We start from the raw sequence: 23,651 nt of genomic DNA, 5'->3' as shown, positions 1-23,651 counted from the left end.
AACAGAATTGGGCTTATTTATTCCTTTTAGTCTAGAAATCTTGGTTAGATGTGCCAGTTGATTTGGCTTTATATGTGCATTTTATATCATGGAGTGTGGTAGTATAGGGGAGAAGACACTTTGTTTTACACTGGAGAGTATTCAGGACAGTTTCCCAAATTTAATTAAAAGTCTAATTTTTCCCAGGCATAACTTGCTGCTGAAATTGCCAGGCCAATCTCTCTGCATGGAAATTCTTCCCAGCAGCCCTTGAACCTCACCTTTACCAGCCTGTGCATATAACCTTGGGAATGACCAGTCACTGCTTTCATGGTTCTACTTACCCATGATTGCATTGACTTCTGAAGCAACTGCTAAATTTGTAGATTCCCAGACTCTACCTTCTTAGATGTTTTCTGCTAAAGAGTTTAAAATGTGGAAATGTTTGATTACATCTGTGTCTGTTTAAAAGAATAAACTTGAATAAGAACTAGAAAGGAAATCATTATTGTGGCCACATGTCCTTTGTATACGTGAAATACTTCACGTCAAAAGCCATGTCTAAAGCAAATTAGAAATATCCTTGAATTCATTTCTGAGAAGCTTCCTTATGCAGTTGAGAGACCAGTTTCAACTCCTTTGCTCACCTGCTATACATGAGAAACCTTCAGGGGTGGTGTTCTTTCAGGCTACTCAGCTTCTCTCAAGAAAAGTTCAGAAGGCGGATCCTATCAGGTCAGCAGTAGTGGCTCATAGATGTGTGTGTGTGTGTGTGTGTGTGTGTGTGTATACATTAAAAGAGAGAGACAGAGAAAAATACGTGCTGGGTAAATTTAGAAAAGAATTATATGGGGGAAGGGGGCTCTCCAAGTTTTTCAGTCCTGTTTCCTCCTAGCTATTGAGAATTTTTCTTTGCCTGTATCTTTCTTCTTTCTAATTTGACCTTATTTTCTCCCTCCTTCCAATTGTATTTTCTCTGAGCTTCCTCGGCTCTCCAAGTTAGACCTAAATTGGATTTAAATCTAAATCTCCCCTTCTTCTCAGATAACTTCAGGAGCTTTACCCAAGTCTCATCCCCCTGAACCCCACTTTCCTAGGAAACCCACCAACTGCTCTTTTCCAGGTCTTTCTTCCACCTCTCACAAGCGACATAGTTTCTGGTTCCAACGAACCTTTGTTTTTTTGGGGGGACAGAACTGCCATACATCTCTCTTTAAGAACTAAGAGAATCTTTTAACTTTTCATTATCTATTAAATCAAAATTAGTTCTGGTCATTAATAGGCCCAAGTGGAGTCACTGAGCAAAAACAACCAGTCTAACATCAGGAACCTTGTAAAAGCCATGTTACACAGAGGCATACAGCATAAAAGGCCTCTTTTAACGTGCACGCTCCAGGAAATAAGGAAAAACCAGGCCCTCCATGTAGAGGCAGTTGGTACACACATTCAGTGAAAGTAGAGCTTTAACCCACAGTCACTTCATGCCCTACCTCACGCCTCTCTGCAGTTGCCCACGTTCTCCTCTGCTTACCCCTGCCATCTTTTAGTCAACCTAAAAAAGAATACCTCCCTTAAAAACTGCCCTCTTCCTCACATGGTATAGTTGATATATTTTTAAATATACTTTGAAATGGCTTTCAAACCATGTGGTTTTCTACTTGTATAGATTTAGGCCCAATAAGTCATTCGTTTATTAAAACTCAACTTAGATGCTTAATACCAAAACTAAAATGAAAATTTGGTCTGTCGCTAACTGATGTGCTGAATGTCCCATTAGCTAACTAGTAATTATATTGAGATGCCAGCTGGCTAAGAGCTAGGTTTCATCCCTAGTTGGAGGTTAAAGAGCTTGGTGCAGACTTATCATCAGTCTTCCAAACCACCCCATTCTGAATTAATGGCTCGTGGCTCAGTCAGATTGCTTTAAGCAACACGCAGACATTCTCCTATGTACAGCAACTGCTTTCTGATCCTTGCTAGCAGTGAGACCCGTCAAGATGGAAAAAGGCAAGAGAAAAGTCATTAGTGTGTGCAGTGTGGTAGTGAGAAAGGGTGCATCCTTTTTCAACTTCTCAAAATTACAAGTCAGATAAAATGCAGGCAGAAGTGCAGCACCGAACACACAGAATCTTCTGATGGGCTACAGTTGACTGTGGCGAGGACCACGGAGTACACTTCAGACAGCAGCCCGTATTGTTTTTGTTTTTTTTTTAACATTTTAATTAATTAATTTATTTATTTATTTTTGGTTGTGTTGGGTCTTCGTTTCTGTGCGGGGGCTTTCTCTAGTTGCGGCAAGCGGGGCCATTCTTCATCGTGATGCGCGGGCCTCTCACCATCGCGGCCTCTCTTATTGCGGAGCACAGGCTCCAGACGCGCAGGCTCAGTAGTTGTGGCCCACGGGCCCAGTTGCTCTGTGGCATGTGGGATCTTCTCAGACCAGGGCTCGAACCTGTGTCCCCTGCATTGGCAGGCGGATTCTCAACCACTGCACCACCAGGGAAGCGCAGCCCGTATTCTTAAAGGGAGGCAGCAAACCTCTACCTGAAACTCACCTTATCTGTCACTGGGAGATGGCTTTCCAGGAACTAGGCATGAGTATTTCTTTGCAGTAAACAAATTAAGCAGCCTAGAATATACAGAATTTTTGTTTGATTGATTGGTTTTTTTAAACAATTGCCCTATCAGGATAAGTGCAGCATCCAGAACTGAGGGTCATCCAATTAGTTACCCCTGTTAAATTTTCTTTTTTCTTATCAATCTATAAAGAGGAGAAAAATGAAACTTTTTCTTACTTTTTAAAATACAAAGCCTTTCTGTAATTATTCTTAACATTCAATATTTCTCCAGATTAATCTAATGCTTGCGTTACTGCTCCCATTTTGGGTTTGTGTGTTAAATGAAAACTTTCTCTACCGACTATTAATAAAATCCCTTGGGTGACTTCCAAGATGCCTCTGTCATATCAAATTCCATTCTGTCTGTATTTTGAACAATTTTAGAGTGAATTCTGTATGATTAAATGGAAATGCATTGTAAGTAAGGTATGTGTTGTCATTCTAAAGCTGTGTCCCAGGAAAACACTTTGTAGTGGTTTTATCACTCAACTTGATAGTTCCATGCCCCAAAAATGATTGATTCAGGTATTATTTTTTACACTGGCAAAGGCATTAGCTTTACAAAAAATGGCTATTAAAATCTTTGTCATATTGATCAAGTCAGAATATAGGAGCCAAAATTAGAAATTGAGAGGAATTCAAATCCTTCTCATACCCTGTATCAGATCCTTTCCTGTCTCTACATTATTTCAGTTGCCAAATCCTGTCCACCTCAAGTTTATGAAACTTCCTCTGCCAGTCCTCTGGTCAGCAGCCTACAGTCATCTACCCAGACTTTTGCCTTCTGCATTGCTCCTCCCAATTCGTCGTCTTATCACTCTCCTCTAACTGATCACAGGTTTGAAGATGACTTTTGGAGTCAATGATTAAGGATCAGTGCTATGACTTCCCTTTCAAGGAGTCTTTGTTTAGCATTTTATGTATGAGAGATGACGTTGGATTGAGTTGAAAGCTAAAACATTTGAAATACACTATTGGTACAGGCTGATTTTTTTATGGTTTCTTTCTTTAGTATGAAACTTTAAATTCATTAATTCATTAAAAATATAAACAAAGAGCAAATAACACTTAGTAGATGCCTACACTATGCCAGGCTCTGCACTTGACACTGGTCAAGAAAGACACAGTCCCGTAGTCAAGGGACTATAGGAGAAAGGCAATTTCATCAATGATTATATAAGAGTATTGTAACAGTCTTATATGTATAGTCACTGATGATAAGATAGTGCTGTAATAATAATAACAATGGAGCCAATGTAGGTTGAATACTCACTGCGAGGTAGGCAGTAGGATGAGTGCTTCACATGCTTTACCTTATTTTATCTTTATAACAATTCTATATAGTAGGCACAATTATTATCCCCACTGTACTGATAAGGAAACTTGGACCTAGAAAAAAGTTGTCCACAATGACAGCCAAAGAGGAGTGGGGCTAGATTTGAATCCTGTTTGTGGTTATAATGCAGTTCTAATCTCAGAGCCCCATTCTTAATCTCTAGGCCTTCATCTGCTGCAACTGGGGCGGCCTCACACCCAAGACCTGAAAAGTTCTCACTGGAAACTGGAGGTGCATGAGGGGATTTTTGAAAATGAGAGTCATTAACAAAATATTTGAAATGTTGCTAATGTTAGGAACAAACTCATTTCATTTGCCAAAGTTTCAGGTAAAGGATGAAGCTCTTGAATGTAGAACTTCAGGAAGCAAATTTGGGGGTAAATAAGTTTTCTGAGATCATATACAACAGTCCTGAGTTAGTGGTCTTCTTTTGCTACCATTTTGTTTTACAAACAAATTCATAAAGAAAAAAATTATTTTCACTGGGAAAAACTGAATTAATCAAGCTAATTAAGTGAAGCTGTTACAAGCTGAGTCTAGTATACAAATCCATCTGAGAAAGTATTATCATGAGTGTGAAGGATAAAGGACTTACAGGACAGAGTGAAGAGTGCTGCAGAAAATCAGAAAGTGATCTTTAGTCTTAACTACCTTGCTGCTGCTAAAGAGAGAGAGAGAGACAGAGAGGTAAAAAACAAAACAAAAGAAAACATCATAGCAGGAACTTTTAACCACAGAAATATTTTTTCTAAGTGCCATTTTCAAAACCGCCTTTCCTATTACTGAACATTATAGCCACCTTTTAACTATTATAGCATTGCAACTTAACTTTATAGACTCTCTGGATCCTTTTCCTGTTTTCCTTTCTTCCAGCTTCCAATTAATTTTTGTCTTTTTTTTTTTTTTTAACCAGTTTTTAGTTCTTTTACAGTATGAGCATAAAAAATAAAATAGGAAAATCAAATTGATCCTTTTTTCCCAATGGATGCAAGATGTAGTCAAGACTGGGACAACAGCTGTCAACTGCAATGGGAGTTGGTAGGCCATAAGTGCATTGTATTGTTTTAATCTATCCGTACCTCTGTTTCTCCACTGAGACTATTAAGTCCTTGATGGTAAGGACCATATGTTTTCATTTCTCTTTCCCCAGCACATAGTTCAAAGTTTGATACAGAGAAGACATAGAAGAAAACTATTGGTTGAATGAAGGAGTGAATGAATGAATGAAACAACAGAAATGGCAACACTCATACTGTTACCTCCCTCTCCCCCACTAACTACTCAAGTAATTCTAGAATAACTACTCAAGAAGGCCCAGAAGGTGTAGTTTTTTAAAAAAACATATGTAAATTCTCAGGGAAGTTGTATACACCAATATTTTCTTTTTTTCACTACAAAACTCTATGAGTTGTCGAGCAGTAGTTTAGGAACAGACCACTATATATCCATCCCTATTTGGTTTTGTTTTTAGATTAGTGGAGCAAGAATGAAATGTTATACTATTTCTTTCTATCCAAGGATAATCTAATGTTGCAAAGACAGTAACCAAAGTCAATAACAATTCCTACTCAGAAGACAAATAGTGTCTGAATTGGATTCAGGTGAAACAAAAGTGCCTGATGCAGCTGTGTCAGTGAGGGACTCAGTGTTTATGGCTTCATTACCACCTTAAGTGGAATATCTCTATTTCTTCCGTGTTTAATGAAGTCACAAACAACCAGCTCTTTGTTGAGTGATACTGGAGAGTTTTTTGCTTTTAACTTGTATTTTAATTCGTGATTAACTCTCTCTCACATCAGGTACTCAGATGGGGACAATTAGCTTTAGGGACAATTAGCTGAGTGTTCCTCTGTGTTAGCCACAGAGTCAAGAAAAAAGATAAAGAGAATCAATAAGACCAAGACAGGGTAGAAGAGAACATTCGCCTTCCATCAAGATCCTCGGCCGACTCATCAAGCTGCCTGTCACGGCTCCGCCCCCCGTCTCTGCGCCCCATTCATGTGTAAGTGCTTCTGCTCTGGCTGCTAAGTGACTTGGCTGTTGTGTTGTTTAGTTTTCAGGACTTTATCTCCTGTCTTTCTTCACCATCCTCCTCGGCCTGGTGCTCTACTCCTCCACCTCCACATACATAGCCCAGGACCCCCGGGTTTACAAGCAGTTCCGCAATCCTTCGGGACCCGTCGTGGACTTACCAGCCACGGCTCAGGTGGAGCCTTCAGTCACCTATACCAGCCTGGGCCAGGAGACTGAAGACGAGCCCCACGTTCGTGTGGCCTAGGACGACACCCTCCCAGCCCACTGAGGACACGTCCGCGGCCGTGTGTCCGCCCGTCATCTCTGTTTTGTACATAGAGAAAGGTATTTATTAGGTGCGGTTTACACAGGTGGACTGCAAGGTAGCGAATCTGAAAGCCTGTAAAAGGCATAAGCTAAACATCCCTGGAGACACAGGCTCTGATCCACCTGACCTGGGGAGATGCCTAGCTAGTGTGTATCCGGGTCACAACCCCCCTGCATTAATTACTGTGAAAATGCTTGAATCAAAAGCAAGTATTATTGTTTGTATTATTACGGTTACTGTTACTACACCGACTTCCAGGAGGAGGTTTTGTACTCCTGATGGGAACTCGCACCAGACCCACTCACATGTAGTTAACATCAATCCCACTTTTCTATGGCAAGTCACTTTTTAAGAATCACACTTTATTTTTGTGCACAGTCTCTGAGTGCTGCATGCCACAGGAGCTCCACCCTACGACGCCTCCTTATCCTAGGGACCTGGGGGCTCACAGTTTCCTCTGTTACCTGTTGGATTGCCTGCTCAATATGTATTTTGTTCTGTGACCCTTGTGAGGAGTGGCAACTGACCATATAATTCTCTATTCTAGGAATAGATATAAAACAAACATTTTAGCCTTTTTATATTTCAATCTCTGATTACTCCAGGCCATTGCCTTTCTGTTGTGCCACATAATTCTGCTAATCAAGTCCCTGTAATAACAGGATAAGGAAAGTTCCGTTTCTGTGGCTTATGGGAAACCCCAGAAATAATATTATTTGTGCTTAGGGCAATACATTTTTTTTAATCTTTCTGCTCCTCCCTATGTTCCCTCTTCAAAAAATATATTTGGTTTTCCTTTTTCCCCCTAGATTTCTTTAGTGATAATATGGAAATCAATCAAGGCATTGGAAAAAGCCATGGTCCTCTGCCCTCTTGTGTGACACCCTTTTTGAAATACACCAGCATGGGAAATTACCTTTACTGTGGAGTGTCATTGGTTGTTTGGCCTCCCAACAAAGTCAGGGTGCTGATGTGGAACAGTCTCTGACGATAGTTTGATTGATCTGGCCATTTTGTAGTGGTAAAAATGCCACCAATGAAAAAGTCTGGCATTGTGGTCATATTTGGCATCCATTCAATAGCAGAATATATCACACAACATTCTTATGGATACAGAGAATATTACAGGGTCCTGATAAGGCTTTGAGGGGTATGTCACTGGTCTAATTTTGTTGCCCTTAAAATGGCCCTTTCTTCAAACACAGAAAATCAAGAAACACCACAAACCTCTATGATTTACAATAGATTCTACATGTCAGTACGTGCAATAGTCTTTACCTTTGGCTGGCCTCAATACGATTCAAAAAGATCCTCGATAGAGTTACAGGGTTTGTAAAGGGAAAATAAGTGTTTTGGGCAATTCAAATCAATACATCTTAAGCAAGCAAAGCAAAACATCAGTGGGGTCTCTGTAAGGTAGAGAACAGATTGCAGCTTAGTCAGGATTTCCACAGTAGCCTGAACAAGGCCTAAATACGGCTGACAGAAGCATCCCATGCTGTCCGCCAGCACCCATGTGACGCTTCTGCCTGCCCTCTACCCCAGGACAGGTAGTCCTGCCCTTGGAGTTGGAGCAGACAAACTATCTTTTCTGACATGCAGATTTTATGTTCACCTCTGTTCAACCCCCTTAGAAACATGTTTTATTTTCAGTGAAAAAAAATCACCATTAAAGCTATATCAAGTTAAAAGAACTTTGCCAATGTTTGCTCTCTGCTACCTTTTAAACCAATTAAATACCTTTCTCTGAATATTTTGTCCATTCAGATCTGAAGACCTTTAAAGACTGTGGTTTTATTTTTGTGTTTACATTCCTTTGGTTTGCATAATTTGCTTGATTTGTTGCATTTTTAGTATTTATTTTAAGCCAAATGTTTTAGTCTTTTTTATTCATTTTTATGACACTAATTTGTAGACGCTTAGTAAAGTCTTATGAGAAATAAGTGGATGAAAGTATTTCCAAGTCGACTCAGTGGACTGGGAATTTTTTTCAAATTTAAATTTCAAAAGGGTTTGCAAATCAGTGGACGGCTACAAGTTGCCATCTGAATTATTTTCTAGGATATTTTAAATGACTCCACTGTATGGAAACCAAGTGTGAATGTTAAGGTGAATTCACTGTATACCCTTTACCATCCAATGTCCTTGTACACAAGATTTTCATGTCACTGGGGTAGCTCACTGTGTTCTTCTCCATTTAGAAAGGCTGATAACGTACTGAATTGTCTGAGATCAGGAGTTCCAGATTGACCCTTCGGGGAAAAAAGAAAATAGCAAGAAACAAACTCTTTTTCCGTGTAAAAACATCGATCCTTTGGGAGTGGGGTTGGAAATGGGGGTAGGACATCATAAACTCTAGCTGTTTGAGTTTCTGAAATTTCATAACCTCAGTAGACACCAGCAAAAATTTCAGCTTTTCAATCCACCACCAACCACTCTCTCCTCCACAAATGAGACTTTAGCAATTTGTCTAGAATTTGGTTGGGTAAGCAAACCTTAGCTCTCCTAAGTGGTGGTCCTCACTTACTCAATGACAACTTGCACTGGGGATACTGCTCGCCTTGGTCACACTTTCCCACAGCTCCGAGCTCTGAAATACACAACCAGGTAGAACAAGCAATGGAAAAATTTGCACCACTGTGTCCCATGAAAATGTTTCAATGTTTAGTTTAGGTATTGCTAACTTGTGCTATTAACCTTTTGACAAGCGTGTAGTATTGTTTGTTTTGGGTTTGTTTTTGATTTGTAACCATTTAGTAGTCCCCAGCTAGCTACCAGTACAGATTTTACCCCATGGGTAGGATTCTACTGTCAAGCCACATAACAAAGCACACTAATCCAGACACTGCAAATGGAAAATATGAACCAAAAAGGAAATTGACACCGATAAGTTGAACAAACTCTCCATTTTTGATATTTGCATGCTCCCCTATGGACTGGCTGTGGCAATGTAATGCCTGTATAATGTTTTCAAATAAAAATAAATGCTTTATGAAAGCACAGAGTTCTTGGTTTTCTTGAGTGTTTGTCTGCACTATGACAACCAGGGAAGCAGCTCCCGTGGGATGCTAGAAATAGCAACAAAAGTAGATAGCAGGGTACATGTCAAAATAAAAACCAGAAAGAAAATATTTCCAAATTAGGAAGGGCACAGTTGGTCTCAGAGCTGTAGCTTCGAAAAGCCAAATTAAAGCCACATTTGTAATTTGCAAAATTAATTATTTATCTAGGTACTTAAGGAGGCTCTGGGGCTACAACCTCCAAGCCCACATTTAAAACACATGTAGGACAATTATAAATTTACCCCCAAGAAACAATTTCTCATAAAGAAGAAAGTTTTGTGTAAGCTGCCCTCGGCGCAATGCCAGACACAAAGAAAGAGCATTAACATTTGTAAAGCAGGACTGTTTTGTGTTTCTGCTCCGAACTTACACAGCATCTTGTCATGGTCACTTCTCCACTAACTGCAGTCACCCAGTAATTTTAAGTACTGAGAAACGATTGTATATAAATTTACATGTTCTTGTCATTTATGTTCATAATCAGACCTCAAAAATTAAATGAGCTGAAAAGACTGTGTGTCCGAGTTATATATTTAAAATCTTAAAAGAAAAACATTCATTTTTCAAGGAAAAAAAGGAGCAGTGGCACACAGCCTTTATACAGGGCTCTTAAGTAGAGATCCGTTGTGATCTGCTTTTATAAGTAGAACAGTACCACACTTCACATAAATAATTTGTTTAAACAGCGTGACTCAGTTTAAAAAAAGTTTTTTCCTTGAGAAATGTAACTCTTTCTCTAAAGTATTGTTTATTTTTATTTAGTAAACTCTTTGATCCAAGATGAAATACAGTTGAACTTCAACTCAGTCTGTGTCTAAATGTCCAACAATTCTAAATTATTGGGGTCCACATAGTATACCTAATAAACATATATGTCATGTTTAGTCTGTCTTCCCAGTGAATTATCATTTTCTTAAGAGAAAGAATTGGGTTTCCTAAATGCTTCGAAGTTCTTGCAAAGGGAAGCTAAGGCAGTACTTGAATGGTTTTTGTGATTATTAGCATGAAGAGAAAGAGAAACAAGTAAAATTCAGCAAGTGAACTGTAAGTACTGTATTGTCTTGATGTTCCATAGGAAAACAAATTGTAATATCTGCAGTGATAGGGACTGAAATCAAATCCAGCTGATCTATTTTCAGGCCCCACGAAACGCCTTGCTCATGCAAGGCTCTCATACATCTTTTTTTAATGGAATCTAACTTCTAAATCAGAAATACAAAGTACAAGGCTAAGATATTCTATTACAAAGTGTTCCCCTTTTCCTTCTACAACTAAGTACTTTTTTCTGTAAAATTCCTGTTCTTGGAAAGAAAGGCATCACGAGGTCCAATTAAACCACCCTTGAATTTTTTAACAAACCCTTAAATGTTAGGCTATTCCTTCAGGTTGACCCTGGGATAAAAAACAACAAAGTGAAGTTCTTTTTTCACTTGCAAATAGTGTTTTTGAATGCATAACATTGCTTCTTAATTATGTACACTGATCTTTCTTTTTTCTTTCTTCTCTTCCTTTTTTCTTTGATTTTTTTTCTTTTTTCTTTCTGTGAACATAAACAGAGGACTCATTCTGGGCCACCTACTCGGTCTCTGTCCTTTATTCTCTATGTGGTCAAAAATGTTTAATTCAAAAAAAATTATAATACAGCTGGAAAGCCCCACACCTACCAGATGGCCTTTCATTAGTGCCTGAAAGGACAAGGCATTGTGTGTCACTTTTTAGACAGCCAGGCAAGTCGCCTCCAAACGACACTGCAACCTGATTAACAGGGAAAACTAATGATCAGAGGGAGGAGGTCCCTGGGAATAGACTAAAATTAGGGGCTTCCATCTGGATAGACAAAGGCCTGGTGTAATATGACTAAATCTATAAAAGCAGGAAAATGAACTTGTTCACCAGGCCTCAGCGTTAGAGCTGGGAACCATCCCATAATGCTTGGAGGATAACTTCAGGATGGATAAAGATAAATATTACTTTTTACAAAACGGGGAGTAATCTTCCTGAACTCATTACCCCACAGTGATGGCACTGGCTGAGAATGTGTTATGTCAGGCAGTAAACAGGCTGTGTAATTCATTATCCAATCCGTCAAGCAGGCACTCAGTAATTATGCCTGGACAACAGGTCCGTAGACCCAGTCTGTTGCAGGCGAAGCTGGCCATGTGGTCACACTGGCTTTAAGAGGCATAACACCAGTACATCCCGACCCTGGGAACTTGGCAGCACTGTGGATAGCTATGTCTTTGGGCCGCTAGATGTCGCTGTCTGAGGTTAAAACATCAGGATGACCACCTGCCCGCAGCGGTGAAGCTGTTACTGGATTCTCCACTCCTGGGGGGCAGCCCCGGTCTAGGTTCTCATCTTACTGTTCAGGCTTCCTCCTCCCAAACGTCTGTGGTCAGGGGTGGTGAAGTGAGAGAAGTTCCAGTGGTAACATCTCGAACATCTTCACCACTGTGTCATTGCTAAATGTGTAGAAAAGTAAAAGAGCAAGAGAGAAACGTGAGGCTAAAGGAAGCGGCGTTGCTGGAATTATTCAGAAGTAAATTACACTCGAGGGCAACACACCCATCCATTTCAAGAAATGCTGAGTGACAGATAAATGTGTGCATGCACGAATTCCTCATGGGAGGAAGAAGTAGATCCCCAGGTGCTGAAGAGCACACGCCTCATGGCGGTGGGTCGAAAGCCTTCTGCACCTGACATTTCCCCCAACAGTGTCCACAAATGCCATTTCTGGGATTTGGGGCTAAAAGGTTGAAACATGGGGTGATACCTACTTTTGTGCAATGTTGGGTCTTATTCCTGCCTTTCATGCCCTTGTCTTTGTAGGTGAGGAGAATTACTTCCATAGTACCTGAAGAGGTTTGATAAATTTTAAGTAGTAGTAATAATTGCAGTTTCACAGATGGTTGGCCACTTGCCAATTTCACAGTAAACTAGAAAAGCAATTAAGAAAATCTGCTTGTTCTTAAAATGACTACTTTTCTAAATGAAATTATTAAAGAGGGAGGAAATGGGCTAATCACTGGAATAAACAAAACAGTCTCATTGAATGGACTTGAGGACACGGGGAGGGGGAAGGGGAAGCTGGGACAAAGTGAGAGAGTGGCATGGACATATATACACTACGAAATGTAAAATAGATAGCTAGTGGGAAGCAGCCGCAAAGCACAGGGAGATCAGCTCGGTGCTTTGTGTCCACCTAGAGGGGTGGGATAGGGAGGGTGGGAGGGAGACGCAAGAGGGAGGAGATATGGGGATATATGTATATGTATAGCTGATTCACTTTGTTATAAAGCAGAAACTAACACACCATTGTAAAGCAATTATACTCCAATAAAGATGTTAAAAAAAAAACCAAAACAGTCTCATTATGGGACTCCCTGTGAGCTTTTGTTTGAATTCTCTAATACAGTTTTGGGCATTAAATAGGATTTTAAAAGCTAAATAGGTCACTCATGCATAAATGGTTGAGTGAATCACATAACTGCTTCATGGGCCCCATGATTCTGCCTATCAGGCTGCATTTTAATTAAAAGGAAAATTGTCAGGGATAGAGGACAACTTAATATGAGGAGTTTGCTGTCGTAGTTGAAGACTCAGACTTCACTTGACATTCAGTTTTCAATTCATAATTATGACCTCCAAACAACTGTGAAGTTCATCTTCATTTCAGTCACAAGCTTAGACACAGAATTTGAGAGCTAGTGGGAACACTGGCGATCATTCCATTCAAAATCTCAAGTCATGTCACGGCATCTAAGGGTGGAGATGGTTTAGTTGAAGAAAAGATGTTTAGCCTGGAGAAGCTATAGCCTTGTTCATCACTGGCAAAATTTGGTAGATAACAATATAGTGTGTGGTACTTCTGTTAAAGAGGCTGCTCTGTGATCACCGGAAACCAGTGTCAGAGAGCTAATGCAGATCCTTCCCGTTAAGGGGCCGGGCAGCTTGTTAGGCAGCTTGGATAAATGACCCTTAGGAGGATCCCTATTTCCAACCAACTCCGGAAGTGGAATCCCAAAGAGAAAAGAAAAGAAAAGCACCCAGTACATGCCCAAGCTAGACAGCCTTTGCCCTTTGGATTGAATACATCCAGCTGAATACACAGATGGGAAATTCTCCCTCTGCTACTCCTACTCAACACACAAGTGGAAGAGGGGTCCTTGGGACTGGCTTTGCCTGTGATACTCCCAAAACCAGACGAACTACTTAGAGCTGCAATGGTCTATCTGCAACTGCTGTGCCAGAGTTGAGAGCTCACTGCTTCCATGGGGGGATTTCCAACACCCAGACAACCACTAGCCCTCACTCCTCTATTCTCCAATGACCTATGGCAGGTCAGCGTCACTCGTGAGGCCACCACCCTTGGGAAACAAGTTACCTGCCATTGAATGAAGACCCGACTGCACTCAAAGGTGAAGAAGCTTCTATTTTCCTCCTTATTGGCACAACAGAAACCACTCAGTCCAGTGGGCCCTGGAATGCAAGGATGGGGGGAAATAAAAGTCATTGAAAAAGAGATCATGATAACTGAAGCTTTCAATTTTTTTAAGCAAAATTTGCCCCTGTCTGCCCGGAAGCACCAGAGTCTCTTCAGAGCCCTCAGGGCTCTATGAGGCCACCACCCTCTACTCCTGCGTTAATGGGGTGAAAACACCCTTTTACTATTTCTCCTGTGGTCGGTTGAATGGATTGCTTCTATTCATAATACAATCTCCTTTCCTTGATTCTTGACGTTGTAAAGGAATAGACTTTTATATACTAATGCAATTTTGATTATTTACATTATCATGATAAAGTAGAATGTCTTCTTTAGGGTACAACGTAGTTCCCATCTATTTCTAATGTGATTGTACCAGTATCCCAGTTTTGGCATCACACTACTTCTGTCTACTCCTCCTGAAGTGACTGACCCAGCTTCACGGCAGCATCCACATCAGCTGCCATCTTCTTAGCTTGGTCTTTCTACTTCATTAATTCATTCTTGCTCACTGCTTCTTTGAGCATTTCAGGAAAATGGTTTTCTTTACTTTAGAACTCAACTGTATTTACTCTTTTGTCTTTAAAATCATTTAAGAAGAGGACGAAACTCTACAGAGCATGAATGATTGTATCTCAGATACTGTGTCTAGGCTGCATGCACATTTGCTTTAAAAATTCGAATAGAATTAGATTTTTTAACATCGCACTGCATGTTCATTAACTGAAAATAGTCTAGGTCCTAAATTACAATGATTTAAAAATTACATCATGCTTTTAATTTAAAATTATTATTTTTCTAATGTCCTTACCTGTCAACACCATACTTCAAGTTTCCCACATTAGCAAAACACTGTGAAATGTTTTACTGCTGGTGGAGTTGGTTCATGCCATCCATCCTGCAGAATGAACTTACTTTCTTCAATTTCTCTTTCTCTTGCATTTTCACTTCCAACATTTAAAAAAAATTTTTTTACACTATTCTTTTATTCATCCAAGGAAACGTTCTTGAGAGGAAGTTGTGACCAAGAAGATAAAGTGGAGATAATAATATAGAGCAAATAATTCAGTGTTATCCTGATGACAAAGAACTAAAAGTTTTTTTTTCTTATACACTTTATCCTTAGAGGAACAGAGTAATAAGTAAAAGTATTAATATTAGAGTTGAAAATCTAAAAAATAAGGCAATAAATGTAGGCCCTCCAAAATCAAACTAAAGTTTTGGTGAAAGTCAGATGTTTTGCTCCAATCCAGGTTCTGCCCTTAACTGGCCCATTTGCAGCAAATGGACAGACGTAAACAGGATTCCTGACAGACTTAGCTCATCTCACATGTTCAGCCAATGTAGCAAAAATGGGTGCCGGCAAAACTTTGTGCCTACAAAGAGGCCAAGTCAAGACATGGTAAGATCAACATAATAAAGGCCATATATGACAAACCCACAGCCAACATTGTTCTCAATGGTGAAAAACTGAAACCATTTCCTCTAAGATCAGGAGCAAGACAAGGTTGTCCACTCTCACCACTATTATTCAACATAGTTTTGGAAGTTTTAGCCACAGCAATCAGAGATGAAAAAGAAATAAAAGGAATCCAGATCGGAAAAGAAGAAGTAAAGCTGTCACTGTTTGCAGATGACATGATACTATACATAGAGAATCCTAAAAACGCTACCAGAAAACTACTAGAGCTAATCAGTGAATTTGGTAAAGTAGCAGGATACAAAGTTAATGCAGAGAAATCTCTTGCATTCCTATACACCAATGATGAAAAATCTGAAAGAGAAATTAAGGAAACACTCCCATTTACCATTGCAACAAAAAGAATAAAATACCTAGGAATAAACCTACCTAAGGAGACAGAAGACCTGTATGCAGAAAACTATAAGCCACTGATGAAAGAAATTAAAGATGATACCAACAGATGGAGAGATATACCATGTTCTTGGATTGGAAGAATCAACATTATGAAAATGACTCTACTACCCAAAGCAATCTACAGTTTCAATGCAATCCCTATCAAACTACCAATGGCATTTTTCACAGAACTAGAACAAAAAATTTCACAATTTGTATGGAAACACAAAAGACCCCGAATAGCCAAAGCAATCTTGAGAAAGAAAAACGGAGCTGGAGGAATCAGGCTCCCAGACTTCAGACTATACTACAAAGCTACGGTAATCAAGGCAGTATGGTACTGGCACAAAAACAGAAATACAGATCAATGGAACAGGATAGAAAACCCAGAGATAAACCCATGCACATATGGTCACCTTATTTTTGATAAAGGAGGCAAGCATATACAATGGACAAAAGACAGCTTCTTCAATAAGCAGTGCTGGGGAAACTGGGCAGCTACATGTAAAAGAATGAAATTAGAACACTCCCTAATACCATACACAAAAATAAACTCAAAATGGATTGAAAATAAAGACACAGACCTACTAGAGAATGGACTTGAGGATATGGGGAGGGGGAAGGGTAAGATGTGACAAAGTGAGAGAGTGGCATGGACATATATACACTACCAAATGTAAAATAGATGGCTAGTGGGAAGCAACCGCATAGCACAGGGAGATCAGCTCTGTGCTTTGTGACCACCTAGAGGGATGGGATAGGGAGGGTGGGAGGGAGGGAGATGCAAGAGGGAAGAGATATGGGAACATATGTATATGTATAACTGATTCACTTTGTTATAAAGCAGAAACTAACACACCATTGTAAAGCAATTATACTCCAATAAAGATGTTTAAAAAAAAAAAGAAAGACACGGTAAGAGAATCCAAGTTAACTGAAATGATCTAGGTCTCCTTCTATTAGCCCAGAGTTGCTCCAGATAATGCTCTTATTTGGACTCACCAGAGGGGATTCCAAAACCCACCTCTACGTGGAACTTGAGACCACCTTTCAGCCACTTTCTTACAGATTATGTCCTATTATGAACACGAGATGATGGTTTTCTCCACGAAAGGAAATTTGAAAATCCTTCCTCCTCTTCTCCTTTGCAGCTCGATCTAGTAGCTATGTCTACTTTTACCTTAACGGGATGTGTTCCTCATTTGAACATCTTATTCCAGCTGTCAATCTCCAGCAGAGCTGTGAACTCAGGCCTCCAAGATTTCTCTGAGAAGCCCAAGGGCAGCTAATAATAAGACCAAAGACATCAATTTTGCCCAGCATCCCATGGCACATGTGGTTCAGAACAAGATAATGCTTGAGAACAAAGCAAGTAGACTACATTCCTCCTTCCTGGATGCAACTAGATGTGTGCTTAGGATATGATTTCAATGAATGCCTTTTTAAGTTAGAGAAATGAAAGCCCCCAAACAGGCCAAACCCAGGTTTTCCATTTGCATCTATAACAGAAACCAGTTGCTCCCTTTATAAAATCAAGCCCTGGTCCTCTGATACTGACAATGGATGGAGACTCTCCCATTACTTGGGGGATAATGTGGAGCTACAGTAATTAGTGCAAGATCTTCAAGGGGAAGATGCGGCTCAGTGATAAGTGTCAGATCTCAAGGTCTCTCCCTTTAAAAAGACCTTTGCCCATTGCCAATCATGGAGCATCCTGGCTCAAGATTTTAGGGGAGCCATTGCATTTTCTTTGAATCTATTACAGATTTCTATGTAGCTGAAGCTACAACTGATATAATTTATTCTACTGCGTGCTAGACAATGGGCATTGTAGCGATTGTCTCATTGAGTCCTCAAAACAACCTTATGGGGTGGGTTGTAAAGTGTATCCCAGTTTTTTTCTTTTTTTGATGAGTTAATAGAGGCACGGATGGGTGATATAAAATCGCCATGTTTACATTTTAGCAAGTTTAGCAAGTGATGAGGCCAGGATGCAAACCTAGGTGTGCCTGACTCCAAAGACGGAAGATACACTATTGAACAAGATGTCTTATGATATCTCAGAAAACGGTTCAAATTCACCAAACCTTTGAGGAGCTACCTGCAAGAATCCAGTGAAAAGAAGCATGTGGGAGAGGAATGAAGTGACTCTGTATCCAAGTATAGAATGGGTTACATTGTAACGATTAAATCAGCTAGCTTAGGAAACCAACGCCAACCACATTCAAGGCTCACCTTTGGGTACGGAAATGCGTGACAGGCAGATTTCCCCCTGTGTAGTCCCAACAGTAACACTGGTCTGAAGAAAAGAAAAACAAAACAAAAACGGAAGAAATACTAACTTGCTCTGGAGGTAGAAAGACGTAGTGGGGGAAATGTCCTTGACTCCTCCAAAGGCTCCATCCCACCTGCTGCGGCAGCAGGTCCCTCCCACCCCCTCCCCCAGGGAGACACCTTATCTGTACCACCTCCTGCTCCACCTCTCAGCAGCACTGGCACAGCCTACCATGGCCTCCTTCCCGAAGCACCTCTTTCCCTTGAAGTTTGTGGACCATGCTCACCTGGCGTCCCCGCACCTCACAGGCCACGCAGGCCACTCCTTCTTGGTGTCCCTTACCGGACCCTCCTTCTCGCGCACAACGCTGAACGTTGGAGCTGCCCACAGCTCTGCCTTCGGTTCGCTTCTCCTTTTCATCTGCACTCACTCGCACTGCTTTAAACACCAGCTTCATGCTGATGACTCCCTTTTGCATCCCCAGCCCAGACCTCTCCCTGCCTGTTCCACGTGTCCACGTGGATGTCCGTTGGGCCTCTTGTAAACTATGAACAACAACATAGGGTCACGTATGTCAAAGGCTCTAAAATGAAGCCAGGAGGCCATTAAGGAAGTGGAAATTACATCCACACTGGATGCACTAGAAACTTCTGACCTGGCCTTCCTGAGACCACCAGAACTTGTTTTCTTTATTTACCCTTTAGAAATCGCAGCTAAGCAACCAGTTGCTGCCAAGTGACTGAATGCCTGCACCAATCGTAGTTCTGTAAAAATAACCTATGTAATGTCTCTGGAATGTCTTTGTCAGTTGTCTTTATGAACCCGCCGTTTTCTGCTTTCCTCAGAGCAAATTTGAGTTGCTACTCAAACCGGTGCCTCCTGCAATGCAATTCTTAAGATGGTAAACAAGCTCTTTTTCTCATTTGCAGACTTCTGCATTTCTTGGGCGACACTCTCCAACCTAACTGGTCCAAAACAGAACTTGTGATTCTCCCCAAATCTGTTTCTCCTCCAGTTTTCCCCATCTAACTTAATAGCACCATCATCTACCTGGTCACTAGAGCCAAGCACCCCAGATTCACCCTCGATGTTGTTCTTTTCATCAGCATTCGCATCCAATCCATCAGGAAATCTTGTCAAATCCCATGGCTCATGCCCTGAAGATGACTACTCAACACAGCTGCTTCTGCCACCCCAGTCCAAGCCTCCTCCCTCTCTATCCTGAGCTGTGGAAACTGCCAGCTAAGTGCTCTCGCATCTCTACTCCCTACAACTCTGCTTAGAGAGATCTTTTTAAAATCTAAATTACATCCTGTTATTTCCCTGTGTAAGCCCCTCCAGTCTCTCCCAATAGCTGTTAGAATAATATTCAAACGCCTTACATGGTTCTCAGGACCCACCAGACCTGGATCTTGCCTAGCAGCTTTACAAGTGCATGTGTTTCTACTCTCCCATCACTCACTCACCACACCCGTGTCTCTTTCTCCAACAGACCAATCCCGTTCTTACCGCGAGGCCCTCACGTCCTCTGCGTAGGATATGCTCCCCCATCACTGCAGTTCTGGTGCTTCACGTTAAGGTTTCAGCTCATGTGCTGCCTCCCCAAAGGGCCTGCTTTGATCACCCTAACCCCAGTCTCACTCTTTTCCATTACCCTGGTTTAGTTTCTTCATAATACCTCCTGCTATTTAAAATAACATCTTGTTGTGTTTATTACTATATTCTCCACTAGAGTATAAACTCTGTAAGCCTAGAAAGAATATTAGGTACTTGTTTTGTTTGAAGCAACATAAACTGGCTCTGAGCAGATTAAGGAGAAAGAAATTCACTGGGAATGTTCTGACTCTCTGAGGTAGAGTTTTAATAGCATTTATGCTCCTGGTATGACCTTAGACATCTTTGATAAACAAAACCTGGCTCACAATCAGTAGGAAGCATTTTTTTTTAAGCCAGAAATACAGCTTTTAAAAATATTCAACCCCTTCACAAATATTAATATATAGGGAAGTGAATGAGTGACTTTGGACTATAGATCCATGGCTATTTATCTAAGTCTGGGCAAAAAGAGAACTATCTTTAGGGAAGAGGTAAAAATTCCTGGATGAAAATATGAAGTTAGACAACAGTGATGATGAACACTGTCTCTTAAAGAAATGACTGAGCTAGAACATTAACTCCAAAAAAAGGAAAACCAGAAAATCATTTATCTTGGGCCTGGTGGCAATGGACTTGAACATTTGTTTAATAAAACATGAACTAACCTTTGATGTTGTAGGGGAGGAAAAAGTTTTCCTTGATTCTCTTAGGGTCACTGGCTGGGTCTGAAAGTTAAAATGACAAAGGCATAGTAACAGGAGAAAAGAACACAAGTTTATTTAACATGTTTTACATGACACAGGAGCCTTCCTCAAGAAATGAAGAATTGAAGAAGTGGTTAAAACCTGAGTGTTTTCGTGCTAGGTTAGATGAAGAGTGGACATCTGTGGAGAAATATGATGGGACAAAGGAGGCATGAGCTATACCAAGTGAAGTAAGCCAGACAGAGAAAGACAAATATCATACAATAGGGCTTATATGTGGAATCTAAAATTATGATACAAATGAACTTATCTACAAAACAGAAATAGACCCACAGACATAGAAAACAAACTTATGGTCACCAAAGGGGAAGGGGGGGGGGATTGAGGGCTAAATTAGGAGTTTGGGATTAACATATACACACTACTATATGTACAATAGATAACCAACACACTACCATATATAAAATAGATAACCAACAATGACCTACTCTATAGCACCGGGAACTCTACTCAATATTTTGTAATAACCTAAAAGGGAAAAGAATCTGAAAAAGAAATATATAGAATATGTATATGTATATATGTATATATACAGCAAAGTGATTCAGTAATACATATGCATATGTATATACTGAGTCACTTTGTTGTGATTACTGAATCACTTTGCTATATACCTGAAACTAACACAACATTGTAAATCAACTATACTTCAATAAAAAAATAAAATTTAAAGAAAAAAAATTTTTTAAATATGTAACCATTGGGGGGAACTAGGTTAAGGGTATATGGGACTTCTCATCAACTTCTGGTGAATACATAATTATTTAAAAATAAGAAGTAAAAAAAAAAAGTGTTTGTGACTTAAAAAAAAGAAGGTATGAGCTAATTGTAATAAACTGGGGAAACTTAGGCCTGTTTATTTGGACTCTTCTCTATCTTAGAGATAAGCGTGTTCCTTTTCCCAGGGTGTGAGGAGGACACTTCTCAATGATGGAGAAGCACAAGGGAAGGTCAGACAGACCTTCCTGCTTCCTGACATTTTATCAAACTCTTTCAGCTTAAAATATGCAATATATCAACATGTCATGTTCTGGGGTAGCATGTTCTGAACCCAGTCAATAACAAACTTGCAACTTATTTTTGAATAAGAGAAATGTAAAAATTAACTGAAATAATTAGGGTTTTTCCTGACCACAATATGAAATGTCCTTATGGAATAGCTCTTTCCAGATTCTCTTGACACTCAGTACAGTGTACCTTCTGGAAACAATAATGTCTGAAACATGCATGTTCTTTCATGCTAAAAACCAATTATTACAGTCCTGCCATAGGCAGTCTGAGATCTAATAGGCTGGGATTGAATCTTTTCCCTAAGTGACAAAGTCTGGGGAAAAAGCTCAAAGAAAAAAGATTTTCTAGTTATATGAACTGAATTTGATTACCTTTTAACAGTATTAAGGAAAAGCAGTTGAGAGCTTGACTGCTTGACTTTCATTATGAAATAAATGCACCCTCATACTGAAAAACAAGGTTCTGAAAAAATTCAATAAGAATTCTAAAATGTGAATTTTTAAAAAGCATTTTCATTACTTTTGTGATTCCTCAATGTTAGCCCCAGACACTCTGACATCATGCTAGGAGATAATCATCTTCCAGAAAGAAAAGAAAATTAACAAATCTCACGTGAACCAGGAATGAGTGGAAATAAATAATGGGCAAACGTTTCATAATTTCTAATGTCCTTCATAATGTCCCCACATTCTGACTTTAGAGTCTATTAGGAATTTTCAAAATTCAATTATCAAAGTGATGCCTGACTGGCTGTCATCTGACATATGGGTCTGAATGGTTCAGAAAGAGTGAAATTCACAGAACACACTACACACCTCATGTTAGTCGATAACTCCAGGTTTTTTCTCCCAAAATATTTTTCCAGAGAGCTTCACAAGTAGCAAAGTTGGCTGATGTGAGTTTTGATTCCTCTCCCTTCTTCAAGCTACCCCTGACAGTTTCTAGGGAACAGGAAAATGCAGGCAGTCTGCAGTCGAGAGCTGACTATAATTTCCACATCCTCTTCTGCCTCTTGAGAGAATAATTTAAGGAACACTTGATATTGCATATTAAGACATCAGATATTGCAACTTCCTCTGAAAAAAAAAAAGAATGTGGGTGCAAATTACAGTCAATCTCATTTTTCAGGAGTTAGTTTCAAGATAAAAAACATATATATGACCCAGGCATGGAGGAGAAGGAGAGCCAGGTATCATCATCGTGCTTAAAAGTCAAAAAGAGATTGGGCTCATAAACAATGTGAACCAAAATAATAGTGGCAGGTTGGAATTAAATTCTAAACAGCCTGAGAAACCGAATGAATTTCTTCCCATGCATAAACACGGAAAACCTCTAAAAGAAACAACCACAGAAATAAAAGCTAATGAGAAATTTTCAAGGCTGTAAATAAAAGCAGGAATGAGTGTCTTTAGAAAATAGGGGCATAACGAGTTTTCCTTTCTATTTTGCAGTGCGGGGAGTTGAGCATGAAAAGCCTCTGTTGGGCATGAAGACAGGATGAGCTAAGCTGCTCCCGAGCTTCGCCTCACTGGCTCTTCCAGGAGGTGGGGACTGCGGGGAGAGGCAGCACAGCCTCTGGGAGCTGCCATTGAACCCAAACAGCCAACACCAGCCCCAGTCAGCTCGGAGGTCAGCTTAGGCCCCAACAGACACCGCCTGGCATTTACGTGGAAGCCTAGGTCTGGGGGACGGAATGGTGCTGTAGTGGGTTAAATGGTGGTCCATCCAAAAGATACGTCCGCCCAGAACCTGTGAAGGTGACCTGATTTGGAAAAAAAGGTCTTTGCAGATGTAATTAAAGATCTTGAGAGGAAATCATCTCGGATTACCTGGGGAGGCCCTTAATTCAATGACAAATGTCCTTATAAGAGTCAGAAGAGAAGACAGAGGGACACACAAAGGAGAAGACCATGGGAAAAGGGAGCCATTGATTGGAGTTATGCAGCCACAGCCATACTTATAAATATGGTAGGAAAATTCCCAGAAGTTCAGGCCTAAGTTCACATATGGGAGGATTGCTCTTCCAGCTTCACAAATTACAGCCAATATCTGGATGTTATAATTTGTAGGGGCGGAAAAATATCTTTTTGCTCTACACTTCTAAGTTCTCTATAGGGACCCCTATTACAAGAAACAGATTAAAAAGAGAAAGACAAATTCATTTAATGTAAGTTTTACATGACACGGGAGACTTTGTAAGGAAATGAAGACCCCAAAAGAATGGTTCAACCTGAGTGTTTCTATGCTGGGTTTGCTGAAGAGTGAAGGGCAGCTCTCACAGGAAGCTTTTATGACCTGCTTCAGGAGAAGATCAGGAAGACCTTCCTGCAC

At 40.2% G+C, this 23,651-nt stretch overlaps 1 protein-coding gene and 1 long non-coding RNA gene across 2 annotated transcripts in view; one reads left to right on the top strand and one right to left on the bottom strand.

Annotated features, from left to right (window-relative positions):
* Nucleotides 1-9,256, top strand: part of SLC35F1 (solute carrier family 35 member F1) — a 400,751-nt gene extending 391,495 nt beyond the window's left edge. Inside the window, exon 8 of the mRNA XM_061206841.1 lies at nucleotides 5,987-9,256. Within this exon, the coding sequence (XP_061062824.1) occupies nucleotides 5,987-6,211 (225 nt within the window). The 3' untranslated portion in view covers nucleotides 6,212-9,256. The remainder of the gene's footprint in view (nucleotides 1-5,986) is intronic.
* Nucleotides 9,257-11,730: 2,474 nt separating this feature from the next.
* On the bottom strand, nucleotides 11,731-13,808 carry LOC133102292 (uncharacterized). The gene is made up of 3 exons (XR_009702895.1): nucleotides 13,721-13,808; nucleotides 12,114-12,190; nucleotides 11,731-11,798 (listed from the first exon to the last, which is right to left on the bottom strand). It is a non-coding gene; the product is annotated as an uncharacterized LOC133102292 (long non-coding RNA).
* Nucleotides 13,809-23,651: the final 9,843 nt, after the last annotated feature.

Source organism: Eubalaena glacialis, chromosome 12, assembly GCF_028564815.1.
Source record: "Eubalaena glacialis isolate mEubGla1 chromosome 12, mEubGla1.1.hap2.+ XY, whole genome shotgun sequence".
NCBI lineage: Eukaryota > Metazoa > Chordata > Mammalia > Artiodactyla > Balaenidae > Eubalaena > Eubalaena glacialis.
Note: the sequence above shows the minus strand (reverse complement) of the source record. Positions and strands in the feature narration are given on the sequence as shown.